The following is an 18593-nucleotide window of genomic DNA, read 5'->3' on the forward strand; positions in this document are numbered from 1 at the left end:
AAGGCAGGTGACACCGAGCTGTGCTGGGTGACAGCTATGCACTTCCCAATGGTGGAGGTGGGATACAGTGAGGGGAGGAGAGCTTGAGGCACACAAGCTTGGGCTCTGCACACCCTTCAGTGCCGAGGCATTGCCCCTGAGGTCCTCCACCACCCTGCAGGGAGCAATGGCTCAGAGTAGCCACAGCCATCCGTGTCACCCTGGGCTGGCAGGTCCTGGAGCCTGGAGCTGGTGGTGTAGGGACAGGCTCTGCAGTGGCTGGGCCTACTATGCAGGAGGCTGGAAATGGTGTCTTGTGGATGCACAGGTGCAAGAGGGAATTTGTCCAGACACAACCAACAGTTGAGTTTGATGAGGTGTTAATTAGACCATTCATGCAGCCTGAGCTGTTGCAGAGCAGAGCATGTTAGCTACCTACTGTGTCTGCGGGTACAGGAATCCCAGAACTGCTCAGAGTTTGCTTGGGGAAAAAATTATGGGATTCTGAGGAATTAACGTAGATTTTAACAACAGATCAGGAATCAGACACAAAGGTTAATGCATGGCTGGATAGTTCATTTGGTGCTGGAAGAGAAGAAACATGAGGAAAAGCTATCAGGAAGGAGAGATGCTAAAACATGTTAAAGCTCAGAACGTGGTACAAAACTTAGGCTGGCATGTCTGGGTAGATTTGACTCTGGGCTCTCACGACCCATTGCTCCACAGCTAGTGTAGCCCAGTTTTTGCCACTGGTAACTCACAAGTTTCAGTGTGTTACCTCCACCATGGCAGGAGCTGCAGCAATGCTGGCAGGGTAAGGGCTGGAAGGCACTTTTGCCCAGGCTAGACTGGATGCTCTGTGGCCAGTTTAGGTCCTGAGACTGCTGAGTCACCAGAGAAGTGAAAATCTTTCTTGTCTGGAGCTATTCTCTTTCCCTATTTCTCATCTCACAGATCTCAAAGCCCCCAGATCTTGAGGCTCCTTGGCTTTTCTCTGCCCTCTTTCCAGCCTCCTTGGCCCCTTTTTCCTACTGCAGTCACCATTGTACATCCACCCTCTGGTCACAGGGACACAGCACCTCCAGCCAGGTGGCAGAAGTAGGTGATGAGGCTCCCAATTGTCAGTCTTCCCCTTGTAAGGCACAAAAATTCCTCATCCTTCATCCTTTTCCTGCCTCCTGCTCCTGGTTTGTAATGCCTGCGGAGACTTAACCACCCATTTGGTTCCCTGTGTCTCCTTTTGGTAATGTCATTCCACAGTGGTCTGAAAGGAGCCCATAAAGCTGAAGAAGCACTTTTGTCAGTGCTGGTTATGAAGAAGCCCTTCCTTCCTGCCAGCTGTGGATATGCCAGGACTGGGAGGGGGCATGTCTTAGTTATTTGTGGGCAGCAAAGAAGGGGTCAGGTTAATACCTGACTCAGCCTTCAGACCTGCTCCTTTCACCCACAAATCAAGCCCAAGCCAAGGTTTCTAACACTTATCTGGTTAAGAGAATTGTTAGCTTACAGTTCATGAAATGGCACAATGGGGTTCCACCAAAGCAAAATCAAAGTGCTTAAAATGGGAGAGACTTTGGTAGTGTTTTGACAATAACTGCCCTTGCCTGTGTCTCTGCCATCATGGGGATGAAGAGGGCTGTGCCTGTCTGTGCAGGTCAGCACACCTCAGTCAGTTCAGGCATTAGTTTTTATCCCAATAGCAGCCAAAGACAGGGTATGGACAGAGCTTGTTTGTTATAATTCAAGTAAGAACGAGAAACAAGTAACTGGAGTAGGTGGTATCTGCCAAAGGGAAGGACTCTGGATGAATTTTAGGAATGAATGTAGGCATTTTTCCCATCCTCTTGCTGAGAAGGACTTCTGCCACGTTTGACACAAGGGACTTGTAAACACTGGATTTTTAGAAGTTGCTTTGGCTGTTTGACTTTCTTTAAAAAAAAGTATATCCTTGCTGTATTGTGTTACAAAAGCTACCAGAAGGCTGGTGGCACAGGCTGTACCAGGACACTCAGTGGATCCAGAGCAAGAATTTTGTGCAAAAATTTAAGCCAAAAGACAAGGAACTTTAAATTAATGATACAAAGGGAGGAGGAGGTCACTGCAGCGTGAACTCAAGCTCTGGTAGCATTGAACTTATGAGTGACTCAATTCAGAAATACGTTGAAATGAGGTGTGAAGGATGTGATGACTCATTTTGCAGTTGGTTATATAGCAGAGGCAAGGAGCTGTGATATAAGCAAAATATTTAGCTACTGCTCTTGTAGGAGAAAAGAGTTAATATAGTTGTTGCTTCTGAAACTTAATTTGATTTCTGGAATGCCAGAATCACAGTCACCTGTACAGGAAGAACAAAATGGATAAGAAAATACACAGATGAGATTACAGCACTGTGCAAGTACACATTGTACCTTCATTCTGATTACTATCTACAATCTTAGTCATTTCATCTCAGAAAAGATGTAATAGAACCAGGAGGTTACAGGGAGAAGCTGAGGATGTGCGTAGTGTGTTATTTCTTCACATGAGAGGAGATTAAACAGGCCATGCCTCTTCAGCTGAGGAGACAGCTCAGAGGGAATGTTACTGAGGCCCAAGAGCCTGTGAGTGGGGTGGTTTGTTCATGGTGCAGAAAATAGTTTAGAAGGAAGCTTTGTAAAGAAGGAGCAAGGTTACTCACATGGTACACAGTGGCATTGTGTAAGTAATTGCCACAGGGTGCTGTGGAGGCTGGAGGTAGGTGAGTCCCTGTCTGCTAACTCCTTGAGCTCCCCCCAAAAAGCCCTCTTTGCTGGAAGGCTTGTGCAGCCCTACCACAGATCAGGTTGGCTGAAGGAAGGTGATGCTGAGCAGACAGAGAATACACATATCAGCAGATTTATACCAAGTTCACACCAGCCTCTGCTCCCCAGAGTGAAACTCGTGAATATCCACTGCAGGACAAAGGCTTTGCAGCATGTAGTGCTATGAGGTCTAGTTGCCTCTTTCTGCTGCTGCAGGTACTCAGTTGTGCTGCTGGAACCTGAAGAAGTCAGTAAGTGAAGGCTGGGCCTCAATGACCCTCACCAGCCAGCTGAGACACAAGATGAAGCTTTTTCTACCCACCACAGTTGGCTCAAAGGGCAGAGATCTGCCATGCTGCTCTAGGGGTCCACCAGGCCACCACCACAACCACAGGCAGGCCAGTCAGGTTCCTACATTTGAGGCTTCTGCAGGGTAGGGACTCTGTTTTGTAGTTCTTCAGGGAGTAGCAGATGAAATAACCCATGTTTGTAAAGTCCAGCACTCAGGGGTCATTCAGATGCTAAACCACTTGGGTACCTCTGCAATAACAACTTTTCTCCTTGTGCAGCTGCATTCTTTGTTACAGCATTGCTTTTTTTTCTTTTTTTTTTTTTTTAATAATTTAAAGGATGAAAATCTGCAATTACCTGCACGGGAAAGAGATTTCCAAATGTGGATGTCTCTTTAATGTATCATGAATAAGCCTAGGAAGTTCCAGTGGCTGGCAGCTGAATCCAGACACATTCACATGAGAAATAACGTACTTGGAGGCCAATTAACCATGGGAGCAATTTACTTGAGGTTGCAGTAGGTGCTCCATGACTGACAAGTATTGAATCAGGACAGGAGATGTGTTCCAGGTATCTGCCAACACTAAAGTGGAAGTTGTGGTCCCGGGAGATGTGGCTATGGGAGATGCTCAGGAAGAGGTCAGGTTTGACCCACGGTGTCCCAGTACAGAGTTTGGGTATCAGTACCATCCTGAGGAGTTGCAGCCCTCCTGCTCCTTGCCCCCGCAGCTCACACATGACCTGTGAGGTGAGCCCCACCTTGTGCTAGTACTACCATTTTTGGGACAGAGCTGTGAACTGTTTGAGCCACTGAGCAATGCTGAATTACATTTTTCTCAGTTCTAGCTCAACACAGGGCCCCACAGGTGGCAATGGGGGCATGGGATGCTGGCACAGAGCCAGCTGCAAGGGTTAGAAAATGGGCATATCACAGAGTAATGGGGTGGGTTGAATTGAAAAGGAACTTAGAGATCATCTAGTTCCACCCCCCTTGCCACGGGCAGGGACACCTTTCAGTACACCAGGTTACCCAGGATCCCATCCAGCCTGGCCTTGAACACTTCCAGGGATGGGGCATCCACAGCTTCTTTGGTCAGCCTGCATCCAGTGCCTTATCACCCTCACAGTGTAGAATTTCTTCTTCTAATACCTAATCTAAACCTACCCCCTGTCACATAGATGTCCATATCAAGCTCAGTGACTTTGTCTCCTCCTCAGAATCAGAAACTCCCTACCCAAGATTCCTATTCCTCTACACATCTCTGATGCGTTCTGCTTTCCCACCTAGAAATGCTGTCCCAGAAGATTTCAAAGACTTTTCTTGAGGATTTTAACACGGGCCCAGGTTTCTGATATGTGGAAGCCCAGCCAGGGGTATTACCTGGGCAGGCACTGGGGCTGCCACCCTTCTGAATCATGGGGCAGTGCTGCAGCATCTGCCCCTGTGGCCTGCCCAGCACGGGCTGAGCTTGTCCCACTGTTCCTCTTAGGGAGGGATTTAGTGCACATGTGCTGCAGGGTCAATTGGTGCTCCCAGAGGGACCCTGGTGTGTAGGAGAGTGGCAGATTTACCGTGCCAGCCCAGCCCATCTGTGCAGCACATGTGCAGAGTCTGAGCTTTGCCGGAAGCGTCTGGCTCACTGTGCCTGCGCCGCGCTCATGGGAATCACACAGCCCGGGAAACCCCCAGAGAAACTGTGTCACCACTGGTCATTCTGCCTGTACGGATCTCCACTGGCCTCAAAACCGTGGATGGAGCAGCACAGGTGCTATAGGAATACAGGGTTTTGTTAAATCCCTAAAATCCTAATTGCTAAAACAAGGAGATTTGGATACCTGTGCATTACTGCCTCTCCACCTCTCCACTCCAGGCTTTCATCTCTTGTTCCTGCAGTACCCCTTGCTGGCTGCTGGGCTGCTCTAGGTTCCCTCTGGAGACATCTGGGGTGTTCCAGGAACAACTCCAGCTCTAAAGGCAGGACTTGAAGAATTACCAGGAACTTCATCTTGCAAAATCTCAACAAAAGGAAAAAGGAAGAAAACAGAAAGAAAGGAAAACAAACATGCAAAAGAAAATTTGAGCTGGATATGTATGTTTTATCATAAGATTTTGATATTAACAGAAGTAACTGATTTATCTTGCTATTATAGAGGCAGAAGAGGAGCATTAAGCAAGGCAGGGCCTTTCTGTCCTGTTTTTGGTCTGCACTGTGCTGCCTGAGCGATGCCTGTGCCCTATAACAGTTTCTCAGGAACTTTTTATCAGGAGGCCAAGTAGCTTCCTAGAGATGTGGGAAATGGAGCACATGGATGTCCTGTTTCTCCAGGAGGTTATAATGAGGGTTTGCTTCACTTTTCACTGAGTCCCTGCTCAAAGACCACTGTAGAAGGTGTGTCTGCTCAAAGACCACTGTAGAAGGTGTGTCTTCAACAGGGCTATAGGCCCTATGAAAATGGCAAGGAAAACCAGAGAGTTTCTTCCTTTAAGCTTGGTCTGCTCATGGTTTTGGTCTGTGAGGGGAGAGTGCCAAGCTGAGCCTGAAGAGGTGATTCAATAAAGGCCAGGCTGGTTTACTTTCAGCCAGAATGTAAAACATTTGAGGTTAGAAAACAAGTTGGGCTAATCTTCAAATCCAATTGCAACATATTGATCTTCAAATCCAATACAGATTGTGTTCATAATTTCAGTTTAGAGTTCATTAGTTTACTCTTATAGACTTTGTGCATTACATTTTATGCAGCAGCCCCTGTACAGAGAATTTAAAACCTGGCAGCTGGGGATTTTGACTCTTTTGGCACATTTCTGCACACTTAGTTTTATACAAAAGCAATGCCTCCTCAGCAATATTTGCATAATTTTCTTTTTTTTTCCAGTGACCAGTGAGAGCTGTGGGGAGCTCACACCTCTCCCTATGGCTGCGCTAGGGTTGGCCCAGCTGATATTCTCCCCCTGCTCAGCTGGGGAGGAACTGTCCCCAGCCATTGCATTGCCACCAATCTTCCAGGCCTGACCCTCAAGAGAGATGTAAAAGCATTTCAGAAAGGCTTTTGCATCTTTTACAGAGCCTGGGAGCTGAGCTCTCAGCACTGCTGGGCAGCAGAATTGGGGATGCATCAGTGCTACAGGAGTTTACAGCATGTTATTGTTTTTCCATTTCTAATTGTATCTCTTCCCTCTCTGTCTACAGGGATTTATTATTGCTGCCTTTGCCAGCATCCTCTTACGCTCCACAGGGTCCAGCTGCCCTTTTGTCCCAGTCTATAATTGACCATGGTCATTAATTTAAAGTCAGAATGATCATTTCCGAGCTATATTTAGCCTGAAGCTTGCTGCTCTTGTTTCAGACCTGATTAGAGGCTCGTGTGCCAGAAAGCTGCTGCTCGTCCCTGCCATGACAAATAGTCTGATGGTCTCTCCTCACAAACCTTCCCCTTCCCTACCCTGGGTCATGGGGCTCTCCTTGGGGTCGCTGGACCCAGAAGCACTCGGCCCTGTGTGGAGCTGGGACAGCTGTGACATTGCTGCTGTGTTCCTGGAATCCTTGTGCATCAAAAGCGGCCCAAGAAAATACAGCATCGTTTCCTTTCTCAGCTCAGGGAGCTCAGGCTATTCATGAGCTCAGGCAAATGTCTCCTGTCATGTGTGTGCATTATCACTTCCAAAATGCAGCAGCCACTCAGAGCACGTTGCACTCCTGCACAGACAACGTGCCTGTGCAGTCAGAGTGTGCCTTTATGTGTTTCCATATCCATGCCCCTAAACAAAAGAATATAAGAACTGCCTGGGCTTCCTCGTGGGAGCTGCAGTTTTCCAAGGTGCTGTTTGGATTGCTGGGCTGGGGAACCAGGGAGAGACCCCTCAGTTACCAGCTCCTCCTGTGCTGGTTGCACATGGTGCCCAGGGTTAGGAATGGCTTTGGTTTTGGGCCTGGCAGTGTGAGCAGGTGGACCTGTGTAGCCTCAAGTCTGACTCAAGCAGGAGCTGTCTGGAAGAGGTATATTCTTAGTCAGGTCAGAAGCCATCAGGAGAACAATACCCGTATATCACTTACTTTAACCTTGTCATGGAAGTGCTGTGGTTAGGCGTAGGAATGGAAGAAACCAGAAGTGCACCCAGGTCAGAATCCCACAGTTTGCTAACAGCCAATGCCAAAGAAAGAGTCAAAAAAAGGAAAGCACTTAGCAGTGTTAGTCCAGCTTTTCCTCCCTTCCTCAAGAACTTCCTGAGCAGGAGGTAGCATTTTTGCACTTAATAGCTTTGCTGGGTTTTATTTCCATTTTCTTCCATTTTTCAGTCCTTGCTTGAATCTAGGCAAAGAGTTCCTCAGATCAAATACATATTGGGGACTAAGAAAAATCTCCTTTTAAGATGGACATTTAAAACATGTTCTTTAATTACTACTGAGAGCTGTTAAAGTCACAGAATTTAATACATACCTCAAGATCTTGCTCCTGAAATGCTGTTGTGTTTAAAAAGCTCTCCCTGCCTGCCCTAAAATGATGCCCAGAGCTCTGCTGCTGGTTGGGTCTCACTTCATTGCTCTGAGCTGTGCTTGCTACAAGCATTTGGATTAAGTAGAGTTTATTCCTTCTATTTAAGGACACAGAGGCTTCATGAGAAAGTATTTGTGGGTGCAGTGGCCACCTTTGCTATCTGGTGCTGTGGGATGAGCATTGGTTGTTCAGAATTTCCCCTGTGACCACACTGGCCTTATCTGGTTTCTTCCTCTGTTTCCCACAGGTTCATGAAAGTGGCCGGCGGCACGGTGGATGCTGTTACCTGGCAACAGTAGGTATTCACCATTCCTGCTGCTTTCCAGCGCTCAGTGCAGTGGTCACACGTGCTGGGAGCAGAGCTGATGTGCTCTCTGGGTGTCAAGGGGCAGATGTGCTACAGCCGCCTCCTCTGCCCTGCTGAATTTAAACAGCTGAAGGAGGCTCTGCCCTTCTTTCTCGAGCCTCTCAAACAATCACAGGAGTGGATGTAATATCCTTTACCTCTGCAGCTGAGACACAGGACAAAAATACCACTGCCTGCGTGCCTGGCCTGACAGATTGCTGGCAACAGAGCCCTGAACTGGACTGCTGAGTCTGCAGAGGCAGCTGGGAGGACAGGCAGCTCCGGGGCTGCCCTGGGTAGGGACAACAAGGAGGCAAAAGCCACGTGTGACAGATGTATGGGACTATCTGAAAGCCCTTCTCCTTTCACCCCAATCACTGTCCTCATGCCCTCTGGCCTGAATCTAAACTGTTTCATCCAGACAAGGGAGAGGCACCTTAGTGCAATGGTAAACACATAATGCCCCAGCCCCAGCTCTGCTTTGTACGGGTGCCCACAGACACACCGCTGTGTCCTGCATGCAGGTGGAGCCCCAGGAGCAGATATCAGTAAAAAGGGGATGAACATCCAAGATCCTGGCCCAGCTGAGGCTGAGAGAGATGCTGTTAGCTGTTTTTCCCCCTGATCCTACAAATGCTGCATTTCAGAAGAGCAAAGGAAGCTCTGAGCTGTGGCACTGAGTGTTACAAACACCCTATGGAGGGAGAAGTTTTCTTATTTGAGGGAAAATCCAAAAACATCTTTTCCTTCCTCTTATTTCCGCCTGCCCCAGTTTGCATGCTGTGGCCACAGGTAGGCTCCCCAGCAGGCTGTGGGAGTGCAAACACCAGTGCAAAGGTGAGGCACTGTACAAGCATAGCAGTGACCACCAAAATTGATAGCAAGAGGGTTTGTGGGGCAGGCAGGACTCTCCTGCCACAGAAAGGACACATTTCAGAGACAAGTATTCACTGGTGGAATAAAAACTATGGTGAGACCATTCTGTTCTCAGAAAAAGTGGATTTGCTGTCATGTTGGGTTATACTATCCATGCAGGACACTGGCCTGAGCATGGAGCCAGGGTCTCAGGTCCAAGGTGTGCTTGAGTGTGGCACCCACGGGTCTTGTTCCCAAGCTGATTCTTCACCATGACCCTTCATGGGGTGCTTGGGCTGCTTTGCTGAAGGGCAGCAGCGGGGCTTGCTTGTAAATCCGTCACCTGTAAAGGCCCTTTGGACTCCTGCTCTGAAGCAGAGCTCAGTGGGTTTAACACACGAGGTTTCCTGCAAGCACAGCAGGTCTCTGGTCTCTGTGTCAGTGTTAACCTTGGAGGCTTCTGCAGAAGCAACTGTTGGCATCTTAGAGGGGTTTATAGACCAGACATGACCAGCAACCTGTACGTCCCATTCCTGGAGCTTGGCTTGTCTCAGTGTGTTTGCCTGGGTGTTTAGCTCCTTGGGTTTCCCTGCCAGGCAGCAGCAGCTTGCTGCAAGGGGGACAGTGGGGTAGCAGAGCAATTGGAGCAGGCTTTGTGTTACTTACAGGCTCATGCTGTGCAATGATGATCTATGTCTCATCTGGGAATTTGCTTTTCATGATTACACGATGTGCTGATCGCATTTACTTAGTCCAGGAATTTGCTTTCTGCAACAGGGCTTGATGGCTGGGCCAAGCCCTTGGATGAGAGGAAGGAACAATCTTCCAGGCTTCAGATGTGGAGTTTCATCTGGTGTGCAGGGAATCTGCCTGCATGGCTGCTTTGAAACTCTTTCTCATAGGGTCAGTCTGAAGTGCTTGTCAGGTCTGGTGCTGAAGCAGCAGCTTGTGCTTGGGAGGGCTGGTGCAGCTCCCCACGAGGGTCAGCAGAGCTGAGCTGCTGCCTGCTGACCCATTTCCACTGCAGTGTTCCTGCTTCTCCCCCAGCCAGGGCTTGCAGCTCTGGAGATAGCACTCATATGTGATTGTGAGGACTGGCAATGGCCACAGCTCTGAGCTGGGCTTCTGTACTGTTTATGAATAAATGTCAAAACAGTGTCTCATCCCTCTGCTCCAAACAGCAAAACAAAACAAAACAAGTTCCTTTGTATCCAAGAAGAAAATTATTAGCAGGAAACTAAACTGCTGTCTAATTTCAAGTATGAGTATTTTGGTTCCAAACCCTAACGTTCTCCTGGGATATTGGTTATAAATTTGTCAAATCTGTTATTCCTTTGAAAAGTCTGTGCTCAATCCAGAAAGGGAATTGAGAGGGGAATATATTGCAAGGAGCCTTGTTCTCTTTCTGAAAACAGAATATATCTGAAATATAATTGATAGAAAAGTGACACTGGGTAGAAATAAGCAGCTCACCAGTGAGCCTCACTCACTCAACTGAGTATGGTTTCAGTTACATAACATCACTCAGCATGTGTGCCTCCCTCTTCAGAAGTAAAGTGTTGCTGGAGAGGGATGTGTGAATGGCTTCAAAGTGCTCAGGGAATTTCCTCTAAAGGAGGGTGTGACAGTGGCTCCAAGAGATTTGGCATTTCCCTGGTGATTTAAATTGTTATGTTTGGTTATGAGTGAACCAAGACCCCATCAGCCTTTGGATGTGGGTTCCCACTGCTCAGAATCCTCCCCACAGCCATCTCTTTGCTCTGTGCTGGTGTCCTCACACATGGGGAAGATTCATTGTCTGCTTAAACCTGCAGCTGTGCCCAGTTCCACCCCCCAGCACACTCTCAGTCTCCACAACTGCTTTTCCATTCAAAGTCTTTCACACAGCTCCAAGTTTGTCATGTTTAATGGGCAAATCCTCATGCAATGCTGCCTCTGAAACACACATCCCTATTACTTATGGGAAAAGTAAACATTTACATCTTCAAAACCAGCAGACATCTGTCCCTGTGGCTTCTTGGAGAATGCCATCTTCTCTTCCAAGATACAAAGTCACTTGTCCTGTGTGGCAAATCAGAGGTGCCAGACACACAGGCAAGTGTGAGATGTTGCTTAAAATGCTTTTGCCCTGCTTGGTTTGGGTGACATCTCTTCTGGCCTAGTCATGTTGAGTGTGCCGGGGGAAATGCTCACAGGCAGTAGCACAGGGCAGATTTGCCAAAGGTGCCAGGAGAGGGTTGCCAGCAAGGGTACACCCATCAGTGTATGTTCCCAGGGTGTATATTTGGGCTCACATCAACCTCAGAGTGCTCAGTGCTGTGTCTTCACAGGCTGTGCTTGGAGGAAGGGGCTGCAGAAAGGAGTCTCTGACCCGTTTGCACCTGTGTGGTGCTTTTAACATCAAACCCACACAACCTGTAAACAAACCTGGTCAGGGCACAGCTTTGCCCATGGCTTGCAATCCTCCTCACTGTCTGATGGAGGGAACAGTTCCTGGCAGCACCATGGCCCTGGCCACCAGCACGTTTCCAGGCAGTGCCAGGGCAAGGCTGGGGACATGGCACAGGCCAGGGATGGCTCCTGGTGGTGAGAAGGGCAAATGCATCTTGTGTGGGGTAGAGAAAGGTGTGGGTGTGAGCTGTGCCTTTGGGGCCAGAGAACAGCCCCCAGGCACTCCTCATCAAAGCATTATTAATTGACTGGAGGTGGGCAGCACCTCCCATCTGTGCCTGCAGGGGTTTGGAAGGAGCAGGTCGCATCCTGCCTCTCTTCTCCATGAGAAGCAGGGTGGCTGCCCCATGTCGTGCACTGCAGACACCCTCTCCTCAGGAAGATGCTCGGGGCTCAGGGCCACCTGTCAGCAGAGGTGTCTCAGTTTCAGAGCTGCAGTGGCAGCAGGGTGTCCTGCTGACCCTGAGGATGTGCCCTGCTGGTGTCCCTGGCAGGCGGGTGCCCTAATTCCAAGCAGACTCTCCCTGTAGCGGCAGGCAACAAAGTAGATCCGGAAATTCCTGAGCTTTGGGAAGTGGGCTTTAATGTAATTAACTGCAACAGAAGAAGAGGTCAGATAATAGGGGCAAAGGTTTCTCTTTAAAATGAAGGAGGATTTAAATGAAACCAGCTGCCCAGGAGTCGGTGCACTGCCTTCATTAAACATGGTACAATGCTTATGGTCCCGCGCAGCAAGTCATGGATCTTGCCAGAAAACAATTTTAAATGCAACGCAAGAGCTGGAGGTGAGAGGACAGAGAGACGTAGCCAGCCCCCGAATCGCCCAAGTGCTCTGGTGCCTGGTGCCTCTCTGGGAGCCAGTGGGGAGCTGTGTGCAGCCTGGCTCAAGAACAAGGGCATTTCTGACTGGCAGCTGTGTTCAGCCCTGCCTCACGACTGTTCTCAGCTCATCTTTGTCCCACGCTACAGATCCATCAAAGGATGGAGGCCAGGAATTGGGGTGGTTCATTTCCTAGCACTGGCATAAATTCTTGCCCAGCCCTTGGCTGAGTCCTTCCCCTGCACCACGCTCTGGTTTGGCCGTTTCCAGAGCAGCCCAGTCACACCTCCCTTTGCAAAGTGTGCTGATCTCATCCTGGCTTTCTATGGTACAGTCAAATGAGGGTTTTAGAAATGGGGTAATGTAAGCAGAGGGGGAAGAAGTTGTCTCAGCTTTGTATAATAGGCATCCAAAGTATAATAGGACTCCCAAAAGTAGAGGTACATGGCCTTTCCTTCAAGATGTATGTCTCATCTGGGATTTAGTCGGTAGATCCATCTTTTTCTTGACTGACTCTTCTCATCTTCTTGCAGACTGCCTGTTCATAGAGATAGTGGCATCAAACAGGGGGACACAATGACCCAGCTCTGTATGTAACTGGCCATATTTATTCTCTCCTGAATTATGAGAAACAGCATGGTCAGTGCTCATGGTGTACATGCTGATGTCTCCTAGGCTTCAGGGCCACTGCTGTTGCTGTGCCGTACCCAGAGCCCACTGAAAGAGCTGTCAGCCTTGGAGACAAACAGCTTGTCCAAGAGCTACGTGTGCTCTGCCTCTGCTGAGTCGTGGCTGACAGAGACCTCTGCCCATGCTGGGGAGGGTCTGTCCATTCATCTCCTTGTGGACTTAGGAGAGCAGGATGTGAGTGCCATGGACCCCGGGGCTGGCCTTGGGAGGTATTTGTCACTGCTGGATATCTCTGCAGCTGCTGCTGGCTTTTTTGGGGGTTGAAGAGTTGTGACTGTTTTAGGTTGTTGGTTTTTTGTTTTTTGGTTTTTTTAAGTCAAGTGCACTGAGTCATTGTGAATATCAGCAAAGCTGCAGCCTTTACTCCAAGGAATAATCCATGCCTAATGAGCTCTTCTCTTGCTTTAAAGGCCTGACAGTTGTTTGCATTTTGTGAATTTCTATACTGCCTGTACTGACAGTTAAAGTTACCCAAAGGAAGTGCCCTTAACTCAATGAGATGAAGCCTACAGCTGGCAACCCATTCCTGAGTAGCCAGGTGTCAGCACAGACCTCCGTTCCTCTCTCTTCCTCACAAGCCTTGTACAACTGGCGCCATTTTCCCTTTTTCCTAGTCTGAGGAGGATGAAACTGCCTGTTGGCAACTGAGGACTTCCCAGGCAGATTTGCAAGAGATCCTTGCCCATTTTACTGAAGCCTGTAATTGTCTTCATGCTCTGTTTACACACCCAAAGCTGAAGTGCTCCCCTCTTCATGCCGCCTGGAAATATGCCACCGAGATTTCTTGATACTGAAGCAGAAATACTGATACTTTATTTCTGCCCTTCTTGCCTCTACCAGTCTCTATTTATTTGGGTTCTTAATGAAGGTGTCAAAAAATAATGTTATCATGGCACATATTCCAGAGTATTTCTCTTCCTTGTAGGGTCTGGGCTGCACTGAGCACAACAGCACCCCCCAGGTGGTTTCTGGGGGCAGAGCCTCCTCTGGATCTGCTGCTGCTCCTCTCCCCTCGGCAGTGGAGCTGCATGTCAGAGCACACCTCGTGCTTGAATGAGGTGATGAGGAGGTTTAAGCTTGTCTTTGCTCTCTGAGGGGTTTATCGTGGGCTCTGGGACCATATTGGCCAAGGAGCTAAACCCTGCAGAAAGCCTGATGCATTGGAGGGGTCATACACAGACTGAGGTCTATCTAACTCAATCTTTTCCCTGTGAATACAACCTTTTTTTATGTCTTTCAGCTAGTTTTCGGCCCAGGTGATGGGGTTTTTAGTCCACAGCAGTCTGAAAAAGTCATTTCTGCTCAGTTTTTAAGTGTGGTGCTAAACTCCAAACATCTGCCATCCCCAGAGAACCTGCTTTGTAATTTTGTCTTAAAAAGTAATCTGTGTAAACTCCACCACTGCCTGCTGCTCACAGATCTGCTCTCCTCCCAGCAGCCAGTGGTTCAATAGTGTGTAAGTGATTGGAATGATTTTGAACACTTCCTAAACCCTCCCTGGAGATTATCTCTGCCCTTAGCACCTTCCAGTCACCACGGATATACAGAAATGCCTCGTCCTCCTTACCCAATCACACAATGTTGGGGTGCCTGGCAAGTTCCTGTGCTTCACTGGGGACACAGCTGGGACTGCACGCCTCGGGGAGGGCTGACACAGGAGGTTCTCCTCACTGAATGCATTTGCATTCAATGCCTGTAATAGAATTCTGCTCTGGGACAGTTAGGGACTTGGAGCAGTGAGACACAAAATCCTCTCCAAGCCCTCGTGCACATTGCACATGTGCCAGGTGCTCTGTCTGAGGCTGAGTTAGCCCACGGCATCCTTTGGGGATGCTCCTGCATTCCAGCACCCAAGTGAATCAGCCACTGCAACTGCTGCAGGTGCTGGCTGGTGCAGATGAGATGCATGTCATGGAGGAAGCAGCCCTGGGAAGGAGAATCCACCTTTCTCCAGAGCCCAGGTCTTTAGCCCGTTATGCATCCCAGCACCCACAGCTGCACCGAGGTCTGCAGGGAGGGAGAAGGGTCTGTGTAACTCTGGTGAAATCTGAGTGCATGCGGATCCTGTGAGGGATGGGAGGCAATGACTAAGCCCCACCAGCCCCAGCCAGAGCTGCTGCTGTTCCTGGGAATCTCCGTCCCCCCAACGTGGCTCTCATACTCTCTGGGGCTTGCAGGGGTGAGTGGCTGATACACAATGCAGATTTGGGAGGAGAAGGTTTATAAAGTTTCTCTTGCAAAACCTATTAATCAGAAAAAGGGCTGGCCCAAGGGTATGCCAGTGCATGCTGCAGCAGGCATCCTGTCCCCTGCAAGACTGGCAGGAGCCTCTGGGAGATGTGCAAGGGCTGCCATTTCTCTTTGCATGGAGGAGAGGTGACAGCCCAAGACTCTTCCTCAGCAGGAGCAGGTTGGGATTCCCTTTTGACACAAGGTATGAGCAGTCAGGACAGAATGCTTCACCTTATGTCCTAGAGCCAGGAGACAGCAGTGAGACATTTCAGAGTCTTCCTCTCACACTTGGAGACAGATGATTCACATCATTATGGGCAGCACTGTAGCTGTACTTCATAAAATCAAACACATGGAGAGCAGGAATCAGCCCCCTGTATGGGAAACACTCCCTGGCATTCGTGGGCCAGAAGGTATTTCTGTGAGAGCAGGATTTCCTCTGCTGGTAACAGCCACTGCATCTCTTGACAGGGGGATTCAGCTGTGGATTTTTCTGGAAGAGCAAGCAAGGAAGGTGTAGGTTGTGCAAGAGTAAGCTGCAAAGCCTTTGCAGGTGGCCTTTTGCTCCCAGCCTTTAGAATACTACCCCCAGAGTTTCACCAGCAAAAGCTAAGAAATTGCAAATCTTCCCATGGTTCCTGAAGTGCAGGATGCTCAGTGTTTAGGGTGTGTCCACCTTACATCCTGTTTTGGAGACTGAAATCTGCCAGACTGAGCATCTGCCAGACAGGCATGGCCAGAGGGCCAGGACAGGACAGGGTGCAAGCAGGGACTACCCCAGAGCAAAGGAAGCATCTTGGTAGGGGACAGCAGCAGAACAGGAGGACCTGGTTTGGGGGCAGACACACTTCCAGCTGTCTGACCTTGTCTTCTTATTTTCCTTCCAGTTACTACATTGACGGTCGAGTGGCCAAGGTGACAGACTTCCTGAAAACACGCCTGTTGGACACACTGTCAGACCAGATCAGGAAAATCCAGAAGGTGAGCAAGTGCAAAGGGTCTGCAGGGTGAGGGGACAGCATGGCTGCAGTGCCTGGATGGGGCACAGCTCGTGGCCAGGGCTCAGCTCCCAGGGTAGCTGGTGTGGGGCAGGGAGGGAGAGTGGCTGCTGGCCCCTGTGCTCCCCGGGGAAATGCAGCCAGCCCTCGCTCGGGGCAGGGGCTGAAACACCAGGCAGCACAAAGCCTGGCCCCAGGGTGGGAGCGCAGTGGGCTTTGAGGGAAGAGGCCACAGGCTGCAGCACAGCATGGGCTGCGCAGGTGTGCTGGGACACAGGGCAAGAGAAAACACCACGCAAGGCCCTGCTAAGGCAGCTGGCTGGCTTGAGGCTCCCATCTGTCTGTTCTTGAAGGCAGCAGCATGTAATGAGGGTGAAACTGAGCCTGCTCCCCAGAACAAGGAGAGGAGTGAGCAGCCAGGTGGTACCAAACCTTCCCGAGCATAGCCAGTGCCATGTGTGCTCAGGAGGGGCTCCTTCAGCCACATCTTGCCCCACTTGCTCTCAGTGTGCCTGGAAATGTTGCTTGCAAAGTATGGCAGCTGCATTCCCAGAGTGATTCTCACTGCTGGAGAATTGTGACCATTATGAGCTAGTGTCCTTTTTCCCTGATAATCACGCTTTGACTGTGTCAAAACACCCAGCTGTTGCTGGCCTGTGGTGTCAGAGTCCACGGCCTGGCATGTGAGTGCTCGTTCCTCACTGTCCAGGGGACCCAGCTCGCATCTCTAACAATGGGATACATGGCAGGGGCTTTGCAGGGTCCCCCTGCTATGGCTGACACAGGGGCCAGGGCTGAGACTGACACACTCAGCTGTCAGTCCTGGAAGAAATAAGGAACACCTAGTGAGTGAAAAAGGCCTAAGGGACTAGAGGAGATATCCATCCATCTGTCTTGTCTAGGTTTTCAAATCTTACCGCTCACCACAATGTCTCACTGTAATTCCTGCAGGGAGAAACCATAGAATGAGTAAACAACTCAAAGAGGCCCTGGGAAAGGGGATGAGAGGGTCAGTGCAGCAAAGCTAGAGGAGAGAAGCTCCTTGCTGAGCCCTCTGGCACAAGCTGGGAGTCATCCATGTGTGTGGATGATACCTCTGCTGTGGGGGAGGCATGGCACAGTGGCCAGTGGAATCACTGTGGGGCAAGCAAGAGGCACCAGCTGACCCAGCCATAAGTGGAGACACGTATCCCACCTCTGCTGCGGGTTGGAACCTGCTGGGAATGGAGTGGGACTCCATCCACTCCCAGACCAGAAGCAGCCAGGAGCTGCCCTTGGTGCAGTTTAGGGGAACTCTCACACCCGTGGGCCAGAATTTGGTCTGCTCAGGGAAGGGCTGGGGAAGGCTCTCCTGGGAATGCCAGTGTGGCTGAGCAAAAGCACAGCACTGGGTGCTAATAGCCTCCAGCTTGGCTCTGAGTCCGTGCATCCTGCCGGGGCTGATTAGAGCAGCTGGACTTGTCCACTTCCCTGTTTTATTGCTTCCTCTCCGGCCGGGGAAGGTGGCGGGCTTAGATAATTACAGGCAGGATGCCAACACCTCTGGGGCTTCAGGCAGGGTTGTCGACTCTCACAGGCTGTGAGTGGGAGGCAGCCCAGAGCTGGCGTATTTAACATCTTTGAGGGATCCCAGTCCATCCAGCACATTCCAGCGCTCCTCACTAATGGGGCAGGATCCATCAGGCTGCTCAGAGCATTCCTGGGGCTGCTGGGTTTGCAGACATCTGGTCTTGGGAGCTTGTCACCCAGCCTGGAGAAGTGGGATTGCAGGAGAGGGGACAGGGTGTGGTGCCGAAGGTTGCTTGGGCTGGGAGAGGGCAGCTCTGGCCAGCTGAGCATCTCACAGGTGTCTGCACTGCTGGCTGAAGCCTGCTGAGGGGTGGGCCAGCATGTCCCACCTGTGCCATGGACCCCTCCGGTGGCAAAGCAGCCCCGGCTCAGCTGTGAGACTCAGCTGCCTTGAAAGGGGGTACGGCGAGCTAAGGTGACACGAGAGGGCAGTGTGTGCGACAGAGCGCGTGGGGAGACCACAAGGGAAGAGCAGGATCTGGGACTGGGAACATGAGAGTAGCTCATGTTTGGGAGTTTGGGAGTTTTGGAAGCAGCTCCAGAAGATGTGAGTGGAGGTGGAAGTCCTTCCACTGGCAGTGGAAAGAGTGAGGAATAGTGTCCCACCACCCAGCCAAGGTACAGACACACAGTGACATGCCATGGCCAGGCAGGCACTGACTGTCCAGCAGCGCCATCACCAAAGGTCTGCACAAGTCTTCCCATGAGACAGGAGATGTACGCCTTGGCTTTAAATCACAGGTTCACCAGAGTAATTTTGGTGGCTTTTGTCTCTCACGCAGGTAGTGAACACGTACACACCAGGGAAGAAGATCTGGCTGGAAGGTGTTGGCATGACCTCAGCCGGAGGCATGAACAACCTCTCCGATTCATATGCAGCCGGGTTCCTGTGAGTGACACTGCCTTGCCACCCCCAGGGCACTGCCACCCCCATGGGCTCTGCAGGCTGAGGTGCTGCAAAGGCACTGCAGCTGGAAGAGGGCAAGCTCCAGGCCCAGAGACCCCCTCAGCACTCCCTGGCAGCCTGAGTATTGTTAATTTCTCCATTTCATACCTAGTACCCCTCCTCAGCTCTGCTTTCCATATTC

The 18593-nt window shown here is 50.2% G+C and overlaps 1 protein-coding gene across 7 annotated transcripts in view; it reads left to right on the top strand.

The window, feature by feature from the left end:
* The window catches only part of HPSE2 (heparanase 2 (inactive)), a 106315-nt gene that overhangs the window by 74119 nt on the left and 13603 nt on the right, over positions 1–18593 (top strand). For all 7 annotated transcript variants that reach the window (XR_005257420.1, XM_038141172.1, XM_038141171.1 and 4 more), the window contains 3 exons: positions 7792–7839; positions 15826–15919; positions 18288–18394. Coding sequence is in view for 6 of the 7 variants with exons in the window: in XM_038141172.1 (XP_037997100.1) it covers positions 7792–7839; positions 15826–15919; positions 18288–18394 (249 nt within the window). In the remaining variant the exon portion in view is untranslated. The remainder of the gene's footprint in view (positions 1–7791; positions 7840–15825; positions 15920–18287; positions 18395–18593) is intronic.

This window comes from Motacilla alba, chromosome 6, assembly GCF_015832195.1.
Source record: "Motacilla alba alba isolate MOTALB_02 chromosome 6, Motacilla_alba_V1.0_pri, whole genome shotgun sequence".
Lineage (NCBI taxonomy): Eukaryota > Metazoa > Chordata > Aves > Passeriformes > Motacillidae > Motacilla > Motacilla alba.